Below are 22,524 nucleotides of genomic sequence, written 5' to 3' on the forward strand. Positions count from 1 at the left end.
ATTTTTTAATGATTCATTACGGTATAAATTAGGTTAACTGGAGCTGTGGAGGCTTCTTGCTGAAGAGCCAGCGGGGCGACGCGGTTGTTTTTTCCCCGGCTTGTGCGCCGCCCGCGGCTTGACTCAGTTCAGCGTTCACCCTGATGTAAAGTAGCGATTTTTATTGTTTTGTCATGAAAACCCAATTACATAATCCAACATATGTGTAAAGAAACAACATATTCCAGTTAACGGTATATTTTTTAATGATTCATTACGGTATAAATTAGGTTAACTGGAGCTGTGGAGGCTCCTTGCTGAAGAGCCAGCGGGGCGACGCGGTTGTTTTTTCCCCGGCTTGCGTGTGCCGCCCGCGGCTTGACTCGGTTCAGCTCCAGCAGCAGCAGCGGCCGTTCCTCCGTTGTAGGAAGCCCTTCAATGACAAGCGCTCTCATATTTTGCGAATGCATAAACTATATCTTAAATTATGGCTATGTGTCTAATATGGCTGTCGCTTATCAATGACTTCGCGACAGCCATATTAGACACATAGCCATAATTTAAGATATAGTTTATGCATTCGCAAATATGAGAGCTCTGTCATTGAAGTGGGTGGTGGCAGCTTACTAACAGTAGCGATTTTTATTGTTTTGTCATGACCAAACATAATCCCAACATAGATAGGAGGTGTACTACTGTATGTCAAATGTCGGTCATGTGGTGGAAGAGTTTAGCACAGTCGCACAACAGAACACCAGTGTTTCTAGTAGATATGTTTATACATATATATATACATACATATATGCGCATGCGCAGCCACTCTGCCGCGACTGCCGCGTCTCTCTTGTCTCTCTTGTCTCTCTTGCCGCAAGGCCGCGTGCTAGTGGATTGATTGATTGGCCGTGTGGCCAATCAGAGAAACGCTGAACGAAAAGCTGAACACAAGTTGGTTGCCTTTAATATTCACGCCATCAGGACCGCAAAGTCACGGGACTAATACACATACTGTTACACCCCTAACACTCTCATCACAAACACACAATTACTCACTCACACAATTACTCACTCACACACACACACACACATACGGGTTTATGCTACATCATGGGGACCAATGACTGTATACAGCCTGATGGGATCCAGCCTTTCTAAAGGGTCTAGAGACATGATTTTAACTGCTAAAATCATTATATTTTTTTGTTAACACAAAAACCATTTGACATTTTCAAAACTCTCCAAAAAAAATAAAAATCTGATATCTACTGGTTTATACTACATCATGGGGACCACATGACTGTATACAGCCTGATGGGATCCAGCCTTTCTAAAGGGTCTAGAGACATGATTTTAACTGCTAAAATTATTTGAATTTTTTGTTAACACAAAAACCACTTGACATTTTCCCAACTCTTAAAAAAAAAGAAACCTGAAATCCCTCCCCCCATGGGGACCGGTCCCCATGGGGGGGGAGGGATTTCATGTTACTTTTTTGTGTGTGTTAACAAACAAATATAATGATTTTAGCAGTTCAAATCATGTCTCTAGACCCTTTAGAAAGGCTGGATCCCATCAGGCTGTATACAGGTTATAGTCAAGTCAAGTAATTTATTTATAGAGCACATTTAAAAGCTCGAGAGCCAACCAAAGTGCTGTACAGTACAGTCAAAGCATAAAATCAATATCTTATAAAATACACAAATATAAAAAGGCACAACAGGACAGGACAGTACAAAAGGACAAGCGGATAGGGGAGCACAAAGTACAGTATAGCACACCGGGGACAGAGGAGCACAAGAAGAGATACAAGAGGGAGGGGCTAGGATAAAATTGCATGGGAGTGTGTGGGTTAGGGTATCCGAGAATCAGGATTAATCGAAGGCTAGGGAATAAAAGTGGGTTTTTAAACGGGCCTTAAATGTCTCCAGCGTAGGGGCAGATCGAATCTCCAGGGGAAGCTGGTTCCATAGTTTGAGGGCTACGGCCTTGAAGGAGCGATCGCCTCTCTTTTTTAGTCTGGTGGGGGGGGGGGGGGGGGGGGGGGTGGAGAGTTGTCCTAGGCTGTTGGAGAGTGTTTGGGTGGAAGAGGGGGGGCCAAACAAAATGATCTCTGTTACGTTCATTGGCATACTATCAACACCACTGTTAGGCACTGCACATAACATACAATCAATTCAAAACAATACACTATCTTCCATTGTTTGGGGCTCTTGTTACAGTTTTTTACGACTGCTTTGATGCATTTTGCACATCAGAGTTTCAATGTGCAAAACTCAAAATGCTAATTGCTAAACTGACTTTAAAAATGCATACTCTAAGATACTAAATGCTATGCTTACATATCAAGTGCAAAACTGTTAATACAAAGTGCAAAACTCTAAATCATATGTTCCAGTCTCAGAATACAGCCACCTAATACTACATCAATGTTCAATTGCTTATTGCTACACAGGCAGATCACTAAATCAATTCCAACAGGTGTTTGTACTAATGTCTCATTACCTTCAACAGCCTTGCCCAGGTGAGTAGCATTGCAATACAATTGATAATATCTTCACCACTACATAAAAAGCTGCTTATAAACCTGAAGAAAGGAGCAACATGGAGCAAGTTGGTGCAGCTGAGGTTGCACAACGAAGGACAGGGTCATGGACGGGGTCGTGGCCAAGGAGGCAGAAGAACATCTGTCTCAAATGAAATTATAACCACAATTGTTGACCATGTAATACAGTAAACCGAGGTCTTACTAGTGTCTCATAAAGCAGGGTATCTGCAGGTTTAGCCCAGTCATATTTAATGCTTTTTAAGACTTTTTAATGCCACTCAGAATTTAATTTAATACCAATTTCACAATAACAAAATGACAAAAATCATGCAATGACACCAATTAGTTTAAGTTTAGGGACACATTGGTCCAAAGATGTTTATTAAAACATAACTTGGAAACTTAAAAATCTTGAACTTAAAGGAGTAACTGGATTGGATGAATTTCAACAAAGGGGTGACCAGACATAAATAGCAAATATAACAAAATATACCAGGGGCCAAGCAGCAAGTGCAACAGCCACTGTCAGAACACATAACTATTACCACCCTCCCCAGGGTATCAAAAAAGTCAACCAACAAACAAGATTCTTGTGCCGGATCTCCTCTCTGGTAAACAAGAATAGTAATACCCTGAAGACTCTAACAGGAGCACTCATTGAAGGGTACTACGACTATGCTTGCACCTCATGGTACCAAAGCACCTCAAAGGCCCTAAAAACAAGATTACAAACATCACAAAACAAACTGGTCAGACTACTGCTTAACCTCACTCCTAAAACCCACTTTACCCCTGCCCACATTCAAAACCGCTCTTAAAGAGCACCTACGGGAGGCTGCAATTAGAAACTGGGCACCGTAAATGTCCAAACCCCCCTCACCCCCCCTCCTAATGTACAGTCTCCTCCCCATCATATGTATATATTTTCTGTTAGGATCTCTGGGTAACAGTACTGTATATTTGCATATCGTATATGTCACAATTGTAACACTACAGTACTATATAGTATACCTGTATGTCATGTATGTCCTTATGCCATAAATGTCATGATGTCATGTATGTTGAGTATGTCATAAATGTCATGTCACTATAATTGAAAATGGGGGACCCTGATGTAAACAAGACACGTCTTTCTCTGGTCTGCATCCCCTTAACAATTGTGTGTATTGAGCCGTACTGTATTGTACCCATTCTGCAATCTGTTAAATAAAGTTTTCATTCATTCATCCAGTTGTTTTGTTTTTGTGGTTTTTGTTGAATGAATACTTTGTTTAACAGATTGCAGAATGGGTACAATACAGTACGGCTCAATACACACAATTGTTAAGGGGATGCAGACCAGAGAAAGACGTTTGTCGTGTTTACATCAGGGTCCCCCATTTTCAATTCATAGTGACATTTATGACATACTCAACATACATGCCATTTATGGCATAGGGACATACAGGTATATAGTACTGTACCGTTACATTTGTGACATATACGATATGCAAATATACAGTACTGTTACCCATAGATCCTAACATACATGGGAGGATACTGTACGTCATTAGGAGGGGGTGGGTGGGTGGGAGGAAAAAATACATAGTGGGTGAAGATCTCATCGAACATAAACACAAACGTGTCCTTGTTTACATCCGTGAATAGATTATTTTCAAGTTAAGACCTCAGCTTCAAGCTTTGGCGTGGAGCCGAATGTTATCCGGACTTCTGTTGGTGCAGATGTTATAGTCCTACCTGAGATGGCGCAGCTGGTGTGGAGGCAGGGGCCGAAAATAAATGCGAAATAGTAGTTTGCAGGCGGTTTTTGCAGAACGCTCAGCATGTGCGACGCGACTGCTCTTTTTTTTTTGCAGCGGGGCTTGTAATGGTCTTTGACTGGGACCAACCATCGCGCAAACAGTGGATTGTCGAGCCTGTTCTCATTAAATTGGCACTTAGTTTCCCATATTAACGAGTGCAAATGCTAAACTAAACTAAACGTAAGTATACTGTGACATGCTACAGAAGCTTCAATACACGGGTGCGTTTATGGGGGACCCTGATGTAAACTTGAGTATAGATGTAGCAGTACTGTCTATCTGTATGTCATGTGTGTCATATGATGAATTGAAAATGGGGGACCCTGATGGAAACAAGACGAAAGTCTTTCTCAGGTCTGCATCCTCTTAACAATTGTATGTATCGAGCTGTACTGTACTGTACCCATTCTGCAATCTGTTAATAAACTTTTCAATCAATCAATCAATCACGTTAGCGTTATCGCTTCGCCTTGCTAACGTTAGCTAGACTCCGTTGCTGAAATGGTTCCCCGGCCAACACATTACACAAGGAGTTGTGTTGGTTCCGCCCCATTCCGGTCTGCGTGATTCTACAATGAAAAGTCAAACTTTATCTCCCGTTATAGTTTTCCCCCAGATTTCATAATAAAACATAAGATGACATGGGATTTTATCTTTCCTTTCTATGGCATTTTTAAGACCTCTGAAAATGGATTTAAGACATTTTAAGACAAACTAAGGCCTTAATAATTGATAAACAAATGTAAGACCTTTTAAGACTTTTTAAGGATCCGCGGACACTCTGTAAAGACAAACAAGTGGTTGAGCAGATATTGAGTGCAGAACTAGAGATGGTTAGTGACTGGCTAGGCTACAACAAGCTGTCCCTCCATGTGGGGAAGACTGAGTCCATCCTATTTGGGTAAAAGGTCAGGCTCAGAAAATCACCAGGTTTTAACATTAGAATAGGAGATACTGTTCTCACCGACAAAACATCTGTGAAATATCTTGGTTGTGCCAGTCAGATACAGGAGTTGTATGGGGAAGGAGTAATTTTTGTATTCTGCAGCTGTCTGCCCAGTGACGTGAAAATCGTAGTCAATGCTGTTAGATTCAAGTCCAGCCTGAAGACATGGCTCAAAAGGGACTATATGGTAAATGGTAAATGGTATATGTGATGTGCAGTGGCGGCTGCTGACCAAATTTTTTGGTGAAGCAAACATTTTATTTTTAAAACATCCCACAATGTGTGTGTCATTGGTGGCTGGTGCGTTAAAAAAATTGGGGAGGACGGGAGAGATTAAAAGTAATAAAGAAGTCCGAAATTCAAGCTTTCTTTAACTACAAGGCATTTATTCATCATATATATTTTTTTTATAATATCAAACAGAAGACTGACTACACCGAATACAGAAGCCATGTTCGCTGGATTTTGGGGAAAAACAATATCTTTGACCTGTATTGGTCCCCTTGATACCACATTGTTGGGTATGGCCTACTTGGCCATAGTGCAGGGTCTTGTGAGGTCAAACCTTTAGTGGTGGTGGTGATACTGCTGCTTGTAGAGGTGGGTGACACGTCATCTTCATGATGGGCAGGTGTTATGGTCTCACTGAAGGTGGATGTTGACGGACAGGGTTCCTGCAAGTTTCAACAGGTTACATTTAAGACCTTTTAAGACCACTTTCAATATAATCTAATATGTTGCCATACCAGCAAAGAACTATTAAGGACAATTACTAAGAAGTAATTCCATGTATTCGCTATTACCATACTGCTTACTTTGCAGCCTGTACATTTCCCCCCCAAACACATTTAAACATGATCCAGAGAAGTACAGTACGGCTAAATACACACAATTGTTAAGGGGATGCAGACCAGAGAAAGACTTTCATCTTGTTTACATCAGGGTCCCCCATTTTCAATTCATGATGAATTGTAAGTAATGGTGCAATTAGCACCATGCAATCCATTCTTTGTGGATCTAGCCCACAGTGTTTGTACACGTATAATATTGGGAGTTGTGCCTATAATTGACTCTTTGATACCGGCTCTGACCTGGTGAACGATCATGATTGCTCTGGCCTCCAGTGGCCTCTGCTATTGGGCTCTCAGACGTGGACCGGCTGTGGCTGTCTGAGGTCTCTGGGTCAATAAATGCTGCCTTTGTGGGCTCACGTGCTGCAGACTGTGCTGTCGTCCATCTGTAGATTGTGTAGGTACACTTGAGACACCTTCTTGATGAGTTCTCACCTGCAGGCACAGTCAAACATGCATGGATACAGTTAGACAGTAGACAATAATTTTTTTTAAACATCCCCCACTGTGTGTCAGTGGTGGCTGGTTAGTTAAAAAATTGGGGAGGACGGGAGAGATAAAAAAAAGAAATGTAATAAAGAAGTCAGAAATTCAAGCTTTTTTTTAACTACAAGGCATTTATTCATAATTTTTTTTTTATAATATCAAACAGAAGACTGAGTCTGTGCTAACCGAATACAGAAGCCATGTTCGCTGTATTTTGGGGAGGAAACTATCTTTGACCTGTATAGGGAGGTGTAGTGGTTACGTCATTTTCGTTTTTTCCCTGTTCCACCCTCTGTGGAATGCAATGTATTTCCCCATTTACCATTTCTAAATAGTCTCGTTTTAGATAAATAAAGCATTAACGTTGGCATGGTGTACCTTTCTGTGCGTATTTATCCACAATCTATAGCTCAAGATGAAAATATTCGCAATTAATCGTAAAGGTAGCAAAATAACAACGTTTATTACAACATTGTTGGGTATGGCCTATGACACTTGGCCATAGTGCAGGGTCTTGTGAGGTCAAACCTTTAGTGGTGATGGTGATACTGCTGCTTGCAGAGGTGGGTGACACGTCGTCTTCATGATGGGCAGGTGTTTGGTCTCACTGAAGGTAACGGACAGGGTTCCTGCAAGTTTCAACAGGTTACATTTAAGAATTTTTAAGACCTTTTTAAGACCCCTTTCAATGGAATCTAATAAATATCTAAAGAACTATTAAGGAAAATGACTAAGAAGTAATTCCATATGTATTGGCCTGATAGGCTGTTACTCTGCAGCCCGGACGGGTGAATACTTTCAACAACAAATGTTTGTTTCCGCATGCGAGTTTTGCGCTCTGATTGGCCAGGTCATGTGACATGTGCGCCAATCGTGGGACAGCAAGTTCTGCGCCTATTTCCAAGTCTAACAGCCTGCAAACGACCTGCCGTTCTATCGCCATGCTCTAAGACAAACTCTAACCTTAACCAACTTCGAAAGAGTGGCTAAGCTTAACCGTCGAAAGAAGGGCAGGTGTTCTATCGCCATGCTCTAAGTCTAAGACAAACTCTAACCTTAACCAACTCCGAAAGAGCACCTGAGCTTAACCAGTGTAGACACTTACGGTCCCACGATTGGGCGTACATGTCACATGACCAGAAATGACCTGGCCAATCAGAGACGCGGAAACAAACATTTGTTGTCTAAAGTATTCAGGCAGCCCCGACATTTCCCCCCCAAACACATTTAAACATGATAGAGAGTTTATCGCAACATAGAAGTCATTTCCTAATCAATACCATTTAAGACTGACTTTTTAACGCCCAAAATTGTGATTATTAAATGTAAGACTTTAAGAACAGTTATGAATATGAGCACTTTGAAAGGGATCATGTACCTTGGCTAGTGTCCTCCTGAGCTTGGTCAATATCCACCTGGGCTGGTATATCCTCTTGCACATTATAGGCAGGAGGTGGGGTGCCAAAATACTTCAATAATGAAAATTATATAATTATAGTAAAAAGCATTGCATTCATGATAGCTTAAAATGACAAGAACAGCTACAGTAGCTAAGTTAATAATTATGCTCAAGTCACCAACAGTGTTTATGAGCTTTTGAAAAGCAAATATATTACAAAGTGCATTTTTCACAAAATGAAACAAAAACATGATAATTGACTGTTCCTGTCCTTTACAGTTAGCTAGCTAGGATACCTAACACTGCCAGTGATACTGCCCTGCAGAAGCTAACATCAGCTAACAAATTTGGCTAGCTAACAGTGATACTATTTTAATGGTCAATTGAAGAACAACAACAACAACTGAAAACTCTTAAATATGCCAAGTGTTCTAATAATTTTGGCCACCACTGAGCAAACTGCATAAATGTATTACACCTTTCACCCTAGGGTTAGGGTTAGAGTTAGGGTTTCTATAGTCTGAAAGGACTTGATGTGCTTGTATAGTTAGTTACTGCATAGAGCTATAGCTTGTGATGTCTAGCAAATAGCTAGTTCCTTTGGCCAGATTAGCATGATCCTTTAGCCTGAACAGTATATCTAGCAAGCTATTACTGTAATCTAGTCTTACTACCATTATGTATTACTACCATACAAGTTATAGCTGTGTCGCTAGCTTGCAACCTAGTTTGCAAGTTAGCTTCCTGTTTAGCAAGCTAGCTCGCGCTAGCTAGTTAGCAAGTCAGCTTCCTATTTAGCAAGCTAGCTCGCGCTAGCTAGTTAGCAAGCTAGCTTGTGCTAACTATGTAGTTAGTAAGATAGCTCATGCTAGCAAGCTAGATCGCATTAGCTAGCTACCAGTTATGACTAACGTATTCGGCCGAATTCAGTATAGTCTAAACAGAAACTAGCTTAGCATGCTAATCGTTGTTTAACCATGAAGTCATGAACCAATCAATTCAACCAATATACTGGCTCAACATACTTTTTTTTAATTGGCTTACCTTGTCTTAGCATTCCTTAGCAATAATGTATCTTCATATATTGGTCTCTGTGAGTACATGCTACTGCCCTCTCAGTCCAGTCTGAACTGAAGGTACCTGCTCACAGCACCTTCTCACGATAAAGCTGGGAACGAGGTTACTGCAGCCTCGACTCCCTCGAGGTGAAGCTAAGTGGGGGGATGGGAATAGCCATGATGGGGACCGGTGTGTGTGAATTGCACCTGGGTGGGGGATGGGCGAATGCGGTTAGAGCGTTGGTAAACGTGGGGTCCACAGAATTCAGTATATTTTTAAGCAGCTCTGGGCTTGGGCAAAAAGTCAGGACATGTTCTTGACGACGTGTGCTTGTTTGTTTGGAGAGATAACGTACAGTTAATGTGCTCAATGGACAAAGAAAATTATTTGTGTAGGTACATATTACATATTAATACATTTTATTTGTATAGCACTTTTCATACAGAAATTGCAGTTCAAAGTGCTTCACAACAGTAAAAAAATACAGGCATAAACTTCTTTGCCTACATCTATAGTTGACTGGCTGCTACAGCTTTCCTTTGAATGTACAATAGATCCGGGAGACTGCAATTCGAAACTGGCCCCTGTAATTGTCCTAACACAACCCCCTCCAATGTACAGTAAATTACCAAGTATGGTCTTGTCAATATTCCAATGTACAGTTTTGTTTGTACAGTTGTACAGTTTCTTCCCCCTCAAATGTATATACTCTCAAATGTATATAATGTAACAGTACTCTCTTCTTAGAAACGGTCTATTAATCAGAGTTTCCAACGCCAGGGTCTACAATATATGACAGGCATTGTACTCTTAAACAGTACTGTACTGTATATTTGTAGATCTGGTATGTCATAAATGTCTGGATGTAACAGTACTGTCTATCTGTATGTCATGTATGTAATGTATGTTATGATGAATTGAAAATGGGGGACCCTGATGTAAACAAGACGAAAGTCTTTATCTGGTCTGCATCCCCTTAACAATTGTGTGTATTGAGCCGTACTGTATTGTACCCATTTAGCAAGCTAGCTCGCGCTAGCTAGTTAGCAAGTCAGCTTCCTGTTTAGCAAGCTAGCTTGCGCTAGCTAGTTAGCAAGCTAGCTTGTGCTAACTATGTAGTTAGTAAGATAGCTCATGCTAGCAAGCTAGATCGCATTAGCTAGCTACCAGTTATGACTTGGACCAATGATTCTGTCAATATATGGTTTTTTTTATGATAAGCTTTTGGCTTATCATACTAACTAGCAATCTAGCTAGCGAGCTAATTAGAGTGAGCTAATGCAAGCTAACTAGACAGCTAGCTTGTATGGTTTGATTGATTGATTGAACATTTTATTTAACAGATTGCAGAATGGGTACAATACAGTACGGCTCAATACACACAATTGTTAAGGGGATGCAAACCAGAGAAAGAATTGTTTACATCAGGGTCCCCCATTTTCAATTAATCAAGTTTCTTTATTAGTTGTCATACAAAAATACAGAATACTTTTATATGAAATGCTTCTTTCTGTTTTGCTCCTGAGAGTGTGCTAGATAAAAATAGATAAGTATAAAATAAGTATAAAATAGAAAGTGTAAACAAAAGTGTTCAATATGCATGATATATACAATATACAATGCAGAGTAGAGAAAAAGTTACTGAGTTACAATACAATATACAGTACAATGCAGAAGTGGGATGAGGTACAACTTAGGGTAAGGTGCAATGACGTATCAGTTGTAGTGCAAATCTCTTTACCAATAAATATAAAGTGTGTTAAAGTGTCTAAAGTGGGTGCTTGCTACAGTGAGTTGTTTATTTAAAGTGAGTGTGTACGTGTGGATGTGTGTGCTGTGAGTGTATTTGATGGTTTGTTACATAGTGTTATTGTCGTTGAGCATCCTGATGGCCTGGGGATAGAAGCTCCTTCTGAGTATCTCTGTGCTTTCCCTGAGACTCCGGTATCGCTTGCCTGAGCAGTTCAAAGAGGCAGTCAAATCATAACATTTATGACATACAAGATATACAAATATACAGTACTGTTTATTTACAGACAGAGTCCCCGTCTCCCACCCCACCTACTCACCCCCCCCCCCCACCCCACCTACCCAACCTCCTCCAATGTACAGTTTCTTCCCCCTCAAATGTATATACTCTCAAATGTATATGTAACAGTACTCTCTTCTTAGAAACTGTCTATTAATCAGAGTTTCCAACGCCAGGGTCTACAATATATGACAGGCATTGTACTCTTAAACAGTACTGTATATTTGTAGATCTGGTATGTCATAAATGTCTGGATGTAACAGTACTGTCTATCTGTATGTCATGTATGTAATGTATGTTATGATGAATTGAAAATGGGGGACCCTGATGTAAACAAGACGAAAGTCTTTCTCTGGTCTGCATCCCCTTAACAATTGTGTGTATTGAGCCGTACTGTATTGTACCCATTCTGCAATCTGTTAATAAAATGTACAAACAAGGTTAATGTTCTTAAGATGAACTGCATTCCCAGAGTAAACTACCTCCTCCAGTCACTGCCGATAGCAATACCTAGCAAGTATTTTAAACAATTTGATAGAATATGCAACACATTCCTGTGGAACGGTAAAAGACCCAGGATGCGTATTGGTAAACTACAACAGCCTGTGGACAGAGGTGGCCTGGGTCTCCCCAAATTATTACTATATCATTATGCCTACAGTTTCAGACATATGACACAGTGGGCCCTGCCCCCTGAGAGAGCGCCTCCATGGTACATAATGGAGCAGTCGGTATACACACGGCTGCCCCCACTGTCGTATATTACAGCTAAATTACCACCAACTGCCCGAACTCACCCTATTATCTCTCACATACAGGCCGTATGGAAGAAGGTGTCTCGCATCTTTCATATCAACCCCCATTTAAGCCTGTCAGCAGGCTTATGGGCCAACCCAAAATTGTGTATATGCAGATCCCCCTTTATGTGGAAGGAATGGATAGACAAAGGCATCCTCACCCTGGGGGACCTCTATGAAGACGATGCATTAAAATCTTTTGAAAAACTGATTCAACAATATCAGCTGGCCAACAATCAATTTTGGAGATATTTACAATTGAGGCATCTTCTCATAGGTACATTTGGCTCGCCACAGACCCTCCCCCAGGGTACAGACCTGCTGAAAAAGATTTTGGCTATTTCTGGGTTGGGACATGAGGCCTCGGTCTACTATTCCATGTTTATCGACAGGGAGGGCAGTGGGATATCCTCTGCTCTCAAAATAGTCTGGGAAAAGGATCTAGGGGTCACATTTGAGCAAGAGGACTGGGATATAATCTCGGGGATCCCCAAACAGGTGTCCAGGGATATTAGAACAAGGCTAATACAATTCAAGATCTTCCACCACATTTATTGGACCCCCTCTAAAATGTATAGACTGGGCCTGAAAGAGAACCCAGATTGCTGGAAATGTCACACAGGGGAGGGGGACCTAGTCCATGCACTCTGGTCATGTCCGAAAATCAGAGACTTCTGGAGTAACATACATGACTACATCACAGAGGTCACAGGGACGGAGTATGATTTCTGTTCTGGTTTATATATCCTGGGGGATCCCTGCAGTCTTAGCCATATCGCAAAGCCCCTAGCTGATTGGATACAGACTAGTATAATGATAGGCAAACAGATCATAATGAGAGGCTGGAAGGCACCAGAAGGCCCGTCATTCCGAGAGTGGAGTGGAGAACTGGGTAGGGTAGCTGCCTATGAGAAAATATCCTTTAGTTTAGGAGAGAAAGGAGACAAATATATTAGCAAATGGGGGAAATATTTGCAATTTCACTTACTATAAAAGGAGGAGGGGCACACTCGTCTAAGACAGCGACGATGCACATGAGTATATAATACCTGACAAATGCACCATGTTTATGTAGACAAGAATGGCTCTATGTTTGAATGTAGATTAATTTTTTCGTTTGGTGTTTCCTTTCTGTTTTGGTACTACTTCCCATTATATTCTCGGCTTAGTCTAATTTATCTTTCTATTTTTTATTTTTTATTTATTTTTTGTTATGGTAGAATTTTTCATTTGTTTAGGTTTACTTATTCTAATGTCTTTATTTTTTATTTTTATTTTTTTTCTGTCTTCCCCCCCATATGGGGGGTATCAGTGTAACCTAGACGTTAGGGGTCCAGGTGTTTATGTTGTCCTTCAGGACTGACCCATGCTGATGCAAAATATGTCATTCATTGTATTGTCCTGAAGTACTGTGTGCAAAAAGAAAAAATATGCAATAAAGTATAAGTCATAAAAAATAAAATGTACAATCAATCAATCAATCAATCAATCAATCAATCAATCAATCAATCAATCAATGTCTACAGCACTACACAGTGTGTAATGTGATGTCTCTACAGCACCAGTGTGTAATGTGCAATCTATTAATAACATTTTCAAGCCTTTGAATACAGTAATTAAATTTACAGTCCAATGAAATGAGGACTATTGTTTTTATAGTGGTACTATGTGCACAAATGACCAAATGTTACACACTTACACACACACACACACACACACACACTGCAATACCGTGTGTAACCACAAGAGCGTTCACATGCAATACCGTGTGTAACCACAAGGGCACACACACACACAGATTCAGGAACCGGACCCCGCCAAGCAAACTCACACACCGCAATACCGTGTGTAACCACAAGGGCACACACAAAGTCTGGAAACTTACTTCCAGGGGACCTATTTTTTTTCTCAAAAAAAATAGCACCAGGCATATCAGCAAGCTGTTTTCTATTGATTGCAATGCTCGTGCCCGTGGGGACCAGGACTCGGTCCCCACGGGAAAAATGGGTCCCCACGGCGTGAGTGATATGTCAGGTCATGGTCCCCAGCAGGATAGAAAAACACACACACACACACACACACATAAACATACACACACACACACACACACACACACACACACACACACACACACACACACACACACACACACACACACACACACACACACACACACACACACACACACACACACACACACACACAGAGAGAGAGAGAGAGAGAGAGAGCTTGTGTGTGTGTGTGTGTGTGTGTGTGTGTGTGTGTGTGTGTGTGTGTGTGTGTGTGTGTGTGTGTGTGTGTGTGTGTGTGTGTGTGTGTGTGTGTGTGTGTGGACTCAGATTACAGGGAAAGCTAGCTTGTTTGGAGTTTGCTGACCACTCAGTCTCACACTCAATGTTTAAGAACGCCGATGTTGGTGAGGATGTTTTTTAATTTACCATCAAAGCAGGTATTAATACAATCTGTCCAATTGGTATCCTCAAACTCACAGTCCATTCTGTTTAAACCATCAGGATTCACAACACCTAGAATCCATTGCACACATAACAAATGGATGTAATGCATACAAACACCTGTACATCGCTCGTCATGACCGTATTGTGGACATTGTGTCTGATGCGGTACGGAACATATCACCATCTAGTGCAGCAATGTACAAACATGGTAGAGTGCAACCAGAGTGGTTTGGCCTTACTAACGATGTCTTTGCTAACATACCAAATACACCGGATGTTGTTTTTGTTGACACCAGCCACAGGGAGGTGCTGGTCATAGGACGTGGGACCCTGGCTCCCACAGACGGTCCCAGGCAGACATCCCCTGTAGGGGGTCCCAGGCAGATATCCCCTGTAGCAGGTCCCAGGCAGACATCCCCTGTAGGGGGTCCCAGGCAGACATCACCTGTAGGGGGTCCCAGGCAGAGCTCCAAGAGGGATAATGTTTGCCAGCACTTGATATCTCGGTTGGGGGCAGAGGAGGAGAGCTTGGCTGGTTTGGTTCTGCCGGTTGGAGCCAGAATTTCCATTTCCTCATTGTTGGAAATCACTAGGCCTGTCCCCGACTAAGGATTTGTATAGTCGACTTTGATTGGCTGAAATTTGGCGATTGTCGACTGGTAGTCAACTACCCCCCTGAATAATTTTTTTTGGGGGGATCATTCCATTTGGGCTGTGGGGGGTGCTTAATGTGTGAAGAAGTCGACTGAAGGCTTCTTGTCCTCTGCGAAAGCATGCAATTGGTCCACTGATGGATACATCTTGATATGTCTAGTGTGTGAAATCCTCTTTCAGTGCCCGTTTTCTTAGGCAGTTAGCCTCGCTGTTATGTGCGCCATTAGCGTTAGCCACGCTTCTAGGCCTCTTTGCTTTTGGGAAGAAGGATTTTTAATTTTTTTGCATTCCACTAAGAGGTTGGCAATCGACTACGGCTCCTTTCGATTGATTAGTCGACTATTCGACTAATCGAGGTCAGCCCTAGAAATCACTCGGCACTCTTCACCTGCTGCCACTGAAGACGGGTAGGAAGAAAGCTTGGGAACCACTAGAGACATACTTACCTGGTAGTTTTTCTTCCTCCATGATGACACTGGATGAGGCACCAGAGAGGAGAATAGTTATTTCTGCTATACGGTGCTCACCAGGGACAGGGTGAAGTCCTCCTCCACGTCCACATCTGACCTGGGAGAGGCAGAGTAATCAACGCCACCGGGGAGAAGGACACTGTCATCATCGGGATGGAGAGGGAACACTCCGGGATACTCCTGGAGTAAGTTCTGAAAAGGATAGTTGTGGAGAAACCTCTCCTGGATCTTCCTCGTCACAGCGACTGGAAGCAACATGGATGGACTAGAGATCTTCCAGAGAAATGGCGGCGATTAGAATCCCCACAATAACTCAGTTCTCTTGGGGGATAGCCTTCGAAAGCAGCTGTATCCCCGAACTTGCTCCGGAAAAGGAGTGTGTTGGGTTTGGTCTGGTTTGTCCGTGAAGTCATCTTTATCAGCGTGGAAGCAGCATAATATGAGCTGTCTTGTCAAAGTGTCAAAGAAGCGGAGGGGAGAATGTCAGCCACTACATCTGTATAATATACTGTGCTGTAGGGGGAGTGTGTGGCCCTGGTCAGTGATAGGGGGCATTGAGTACAAATATTTCAGCAAGCGTGAGTGTGTGTGTGTGTGTGTGTGTGTGTGTGTGTGTGTGTGTGTGTGTGTGTGTGTGTGTGTGTGTGTGTGTGTGTGTGCGCATGTGTGTGCCTTAGGGGGAACAGTGTGACAGTGGCCTCTCAGCAAATAAATGTATGACGAGAGCCTTAAGGTTTCACTACATATGATTTGTCCTTCCACAGAATTTATTCTCTCTCTCTCTCCCCCCCTCTATCTATCTATCTACAGTATCTATCTCTCTCTCTCCCCCTCTCTCTCTCTCCCCTCCCCCCTCTCTCGCTCTCTCTCTCGCTCTCTCCCCCCCCACTCTCTCTCTCTCCCCTCCCACCCCCCCCTCTCTCTCTCTCTCTCTCGCTCTCTCTCTCTCTCTCTCTCTCTCTCTCTCTCTCTCTCTCTCTCTCTCTCTCTCTCTCTCTCTCTCTCTCTCTCTCTCTCTCTCTCTCCCCTCCCTCGCTCTCTCTCTCCATCTCTCAGTCTGTCTCATCTCTAGACATGGCTATCTCTCTCTCTCTCACTTAGGGAGGGATATATTATTCACAGTCGCAATTATACATAAATATTACATCTGATTGGATAGTTTTCTGAAGTGCACGAAAGCCTCGTCCATCTGGGACTCAAACATAGTGTTGCTGGTGGAAAATAAACTATTCATCACCTCCAAATTTTAAAGAAATAAATTTATTTTCAACTTGACAGAAACAGGGGCTTCCTCACACAGCCTGGAGCTAGCAAATAGGACTGTTTCATTTATTTATTACAAGATAGTTTTTTCAGTCCCAAAAGATCTTCCTCAATTCCTGCAGGATGGATAACACTGTCTTTAACACAGTGTTGGGAGGAAGCTTCACTCTGGGTTCCTTTGCCCTTCAACACAATACAAGAGGAGTTTGAGTGGGTTTTTAGAGGGAATTGATAAAGGGATGATTAAAAAAAAACAATTCATATTTGCAAGTGAAATAACTGTGTCACATTTGTGACAGGGGCTGGCAAACATTTTAGACTTTTTTTTTGAAGGAGCAAGATCAGACTTAACGTTGTTAACTTAACGTACGCTGCTCTTTAATCTGAGAAAGAAAGAAAAAACAAGCTGGCTGTGGCTCATTGAAGCTCACTAAGCCTCGATTTAACCCTTTCACTGCCACACTACCAAACGGTTAACCCTTTCACTGCGACAATACACAGAAGGTTAACCCTTTCACTGCCACATAACAGCAGGTTAACCATTTCACTGCCACACTACAGAAGGTTAACCCTTTACTATCACACTACCGACGGTAACCGTCGGTAGTGTGATAGTAAAGGGTTAACCTTCTGTAGTGTGGCAGTGAAATGGTTAAACGAATAAGCACAGGAACACAATATTACAAGTGGACACAACTCTAGTAGCATCACAGGAGTAATAATCTTACAAAAACCTTTATCCTGTCCTTTAATGGGGGGGGGGGGGGGGGCACCTTTAAGGTGACAGCGTAATGTAGTAATTCCCTGCTTCCACCTTGGGTGGAAAAACTAGAGCATGACATGAGAGCAAAATGGCCACTGTGTCAATATGGTCAAAGGCTGACTGACTCAAATGATCAGGATAGCGACCTTTTTAAACAACATTATTGATGAAACACAGCGTTTTGTCACTCCAGGGTTTTACGAGGTGTCCAAGAAGATTCTAAAGAGTGATCACATCCTTGGTGAGCACCGGTTTCTGCTTCCTTTTTGTGAGGTAGCGTTTATCTTCTAGACTGCTGTTTTACAACAGGAATTATTCAAAAATAAATATTCTATTCTATTCAAGGATAAACTTCTGAAGGGTGGTACACATCAAAGATATAGACTGTTTGAAATAACAAATCAGCTAAGTAATAATACTACGAACACTTTGTACCAAAACCTGCTATAGCCACAGAAACATTAATTGGCCACGGTTAGTTGAATAAACCTGGTGGTTTCTGGGAAATATATAAATTAGCCACCGCTTCAGTAGAATATTTTCTTCCCCATTATGAAGTTTGTGGCACACAAAAAAACAGAATGCATTTGTAAAACTCAAGATTTTCCTTTTTAAAATATCTGAAGTACTGTGTCTAAATGGAGAACATTTCCAACAATAATTAGTTTATACAGTGCACAGCTGAACAAAAACTAAATAAAGAATCCCATAAATGTTCTATCAAAATCTAAGTTGTTTCTTTTAAGGAAATATACAACCCTAACAAAAAACGAAAACACACACACACACAACGAACACACACAAGTCGAAGAGCTGTTGCTATGGTTACCCAGCCAGAGGAAGAGAGTTGGTTGAAGAAGGACGTGTAGCCCTAGAGAGAACTTTGACATTGTGCACGTGGAGTGTTGGTAAGACAGAGGAGAGAGAACACACCAGCAGACAATACTGCAGACAAGAACGTCGATGCGAGCACGTCTGAGGAAAAGTCACAGGGATTCACACACGTGGATGCACACACAGTCAAGTACGTGCGAGCATCAGTGCATGCACACACACACATTGCTGAATATTTAGAGAAAGCTTGGGATAAATGCATGAAAATAACATATATGTGATGTATTTTGGCCTCTGATGGTGTGCACGGTGTAGCTTAGAAACCATGGGAAGTGATTGTTATGTTTAATCGTTGTTTTTGGTGTCTTATAATCCCGTAAGGGATGGGTCGTCGGACATTAAACGAAAATAAAATGTCATTCATTCATTCATAAAATGTCATTCATTCCTTCACATAGAACAAGTGTGTGTTTAATAGCGTATGTTCTTTAATACCTGTGTTCTTTTACACATCTGGGAATCCTAGGTTGCCCACATTGCCAAACATCTACTGGTCAGCCTTGGCCAAGGGAGATATCAGGCTCTCTGGTCTCTGGTCTACCTCTGGTCTCTGGTCTCTGGTCTCTGGTCTCTGGTCTCTGGTCTCTGGTCTCTGGTCTCTGGTCTACCTCTGGTCTCTGGTCTCTGGTCTACCTCTGGTCTCTGGTCTCTGGTCTCTGGTCTCTGGTCTCTGGTCTCTGGTCTACCTCTGGTCTCTGGTCTCTGGTCTCTGGTCTACCTCTGGTCTCTGGTCTCTGGTCTCTGGTCTCTGGTCTCTGGTCTCTGGTCTCTGGTCTCTGGTCTACCTCTGGTCTCTGGTCTCTGGTCTCTGGTCTCTGGTCTCTGGTCTACCTCTGGTCTCTGGTCTCTGGTCTCTGGTCTCTGGTCTACCTCTGGTCTCTGGTCTCTGGTCTCTGGTCTCTGGTCTCTGGTCTCTGGTCTACCTCTGGTCTCTGGTCTCTGGTCTCTGGTCTACCTCTGGTCTCTGGTCTCTGGTCTCTGGTCTCTGGTCTCTGGTCTACCTCTGGTCTCTGGTCTCTGGTCACTGGTCTCTGGTCTCTGGTCTCTGGTCACTGGTCTACCTCTGGTCTCTGGTCACTGGTCTCTGGTCTCTGGTCTCTGGTCTCTGGTCTACCTCTGGTCTCTGGTCACTGGTCTCTGGTCTCTGGTCTCTGGTCTCTGGTCTCTGGTCTACCTCTGGTCTCTGGTCACTGGTCTCTGGTCTCTGGTCTCTGGTCTCTGGTCTCTGGTCTCTGGTCTCTGGTCTACCTCTGGTCTCTGGTCACTGGTCTCTGGTCTCTGGTCTCTGGTCTCTGGTCTCTGGTCTACCTCTGGTCTCTGGTCTCTGGTCTCTGGTCTCTGGTCTCTGGTCTCTGGTCTCTGGTCTACCTCTGGTCTCTGGTCTCTGGTCTCTGGTCTACCTCTGGTCTCTGGTCTCTGGTCTCTGGTCTACCTCTGGTCTCTGGTCTCTGGTCTCTGGTCTACCTCTGGTCTCTGGTCACTGGTCTCTGGTCTCTGGTCTCTGGTCTCTGGTCTACCTCTGGTCTCTGGTCTCTGGTATCTGGTCTACCTCTGGTCTCTGGTCTCTGGTCTCTGGTCTCTGGTCTACCTCTGGTCTCTGGTCTCTGGTATCTGGTCTACCTCTGGTCTCTGGTCTACCTCTGGTCTCTGGTCTCTGGTCTAGCTCTGGTGGTGATATGTTTTATTCCCCCTGGTAGTCTATAATAAGTCTATAATAGATCATTCATTCTTGCATTGATTTAGATACATTCTCAAAAGTGTCAGCAGCCTACACCCCCTGCTCACCAGCGCCTCCTCTTGACGGCACACAGAGCCACGCTGCTGGCTGCTGGGAGCTGTGTTGTTGATACTACAACTACAGCCTGGATCTTGTGAAGAGAGAGATTCAAGTAAAAACTAATTTCTCTCTGACCATGAGGTTTATAAACATTCTCTTCATCAGAAGACACTAAGTAGCACGAGCAAGAAATTTACATTCCTCAAAAGGCCGATAAGGCCCACCGCGCTCTCCATGGTGCTGAAAACCTTGTCTTAGGTCGTGTCCACACGAATCCGGATATTTAACAAAACGTGCATTTTCTTCCACGTTTGGGCCTTTAATCCACACGTAAACGGTATTTTCAGAAACGTAAACGGAGATTTTCAAAAAGGCATTTTAAAGTGAAGATTTGTCAAAATATCCGTTTCAGTAGTTCCGTGTAGCCACGTTAAACGCATAGTCTAGATAAACGATGACGTCACAGTTCACTACGCATGCTCAGACCGTTGTTCTTAATAGGCGGCCCGTAGCGCTTGCTTTACATGAAGGTAATAACGTCGGTGGCAGCGCCTGATGCTGAAATGGCAGAATGACAAAACCAATTCAGTAGGTCCTTCAAACTGTATCCTTACTTACATATGACTGTGACGGCTCCACACATTACAGTAACCATGCAATTAATGAATGTCTTGCTGTAATAAATAAAATACGAGGTTTACGAGGATATATGGAAACCATTTAATGACTATCTGAGAAGGGAATATATAGGAGGGCTGCTATAGGATGAGTCCCCCCGCTCTCTCCCATGGTCAGTCGTGACCCAGACCCCGGGGAAGAGCGGAGGCACGCCATTGAAGGTGTTGTAAAGATGTCATTTTTTTTTTTATTTATTTTTTTTTTCTTCTTTTCAATTATTTTGATTTATGTACAAGCTATTTTACTGGAGGTACCAATGAATGTACGTATTATTTCTATATGACAACAGTAAAAACAGACTCAAAGATGCTAAGAGAGAGAAAAGGTGAGGGGGGAGGGGGTATGTGGGTATACTTGTAGACACTTGTGGAGAAAAGGAACTAAGAATAACTGACGACAATGAAAACCTGAAATGTGTACTGTAAAACCCAATAAAAATATTGCATAATAAAATAAATAAAATTAAAAAATTTAATAAATAGTGCATCTTCTTGAAGCGGATTCAGCTTTTTTTTCTCAGATTTGACGTCAGTTTAAAACCCTTCTACTCCTAGGCATATTTAACTCCGCCTGGATCTTTTTTGTATTGTGCGCTGTATAATTGTCAAAGTAAGAGTAAGTGCTTTTGCACTTTTTCCTTTGTAACTTCATCCTTCATCTTTCAATATGTTTCAATATCTTATTTAACATTACTGTATGATATAAGTGTGTATTAAAAGGAGGCGTATGAAGGTTTGTGTCCACAGGCAAGCTATATTCACGTAACTCACATATATTTAAATGATTCCTGTAATTCCTGTACAGTAACTATTCAACTAATAATGTTAATTTATTAGGTCATCCTGGGACCACTCACGCGTGATGCCAACATCCTCAACTATCCGCAACATCAGAGCGCATCAGGTGCAGACGCTGTTCTGTCTGGCGTCTATTAACAAAAATGTTAATGCAATTTGGCTTTTGACCCTCTAAAGTGTGCAAATGTGTGTGTAATTGTGTGTGCGTTCTTATTACTGTGTGTGTGTGTGTGTGTGTGTGTGTGTGTGTGTGTGTGTGTGTGTGTGTGTGTGTGTGTGTGTGTGTGTGTGTGTGTGTGTGTGTGTGTGTGAGTGCATGTTTCCTTCTCACCTGAGGCAGCCTGTGGCATTGCGCAGCACCTGGGAGGTGTGGAGGTGGAGCTTGCGGTCGTCATGGTGATTGGGGGAGGAGTCCCAGGCGGAGTGTGGTATGATGACGCTGTTGGTCAGCACGGCCAGGGCATCCTGAATGATTGGCATCTTCAGAGCGTCGCATGAAGACAGGTTCCAGAGCACGCCTGGGGAGAGAGAGAGAGAGAGAGAGAGAGAGAGAGAGAGAGAGAGAGAGAGAGAGAGAGAGAGAGAGAGAGAGAGAGAGAGAGAGAGAGAGAGAGAGAGAGAGAGAGAGAGAGAGAGAGGAGAGAGAGAGAGAGAGAGAGGGAGAGGGAGAGGAGAGGAGAGAGAGAGAGAGAGAAGGAGAGAGGGATGTAATGTGAGGAGTGGTAGATGTGGATAATTGAAGCCTCCCTCATTGCAGAAAGCACTCAATTATGCAAACAAAATCAGGACTGTTTGTTTTCTCCCTCACAATTTTAAAGACGGTACGTACATCTGCCGGTAGAGATTTAATTTCCTACAATATGAATACATGGATACTGTTTG

At 42.6% G+C, this 22,524-nt stretch overlaps 1 protein-coding gene across 1 annotated transcript in view; it reads right to left on the minus strand.

Moving 5' to 3' along the window:
* ctnnd2a (catenin (cadherin-associated protein), delta 2a) overlaps nt 1-22,524 on the minus strand; it is a gene marked incomplete at both ends in the record, with an annotated part of 886,308 nt that overhangs the window by 285,559 nt on the left and 578,225 nt on the right. Inside the window, one exon of the mRNA XM_084325908.1 lies at nt 21,974-22,160. Within this exon, the coding sequence (XP_084182034.1) occupies nt 21,974-22,160 (187 nt within the window). The remainder of the gene's footprint in view (nt 1-21,973; nt 22,161-22,524) is intronic.

This window comes from Notolepis coatsorum, assembly GCF_963971535.1.
Source record: "Notolepis coatsorum genome assembly, chromosome: 12".
Taxonomy (NCBI): Eukaryota; Metazoa; Chordata; class Actinopteri; order Aulopiformes; family Paralepididae; genus Notolepis; species Notolepis coatsorum.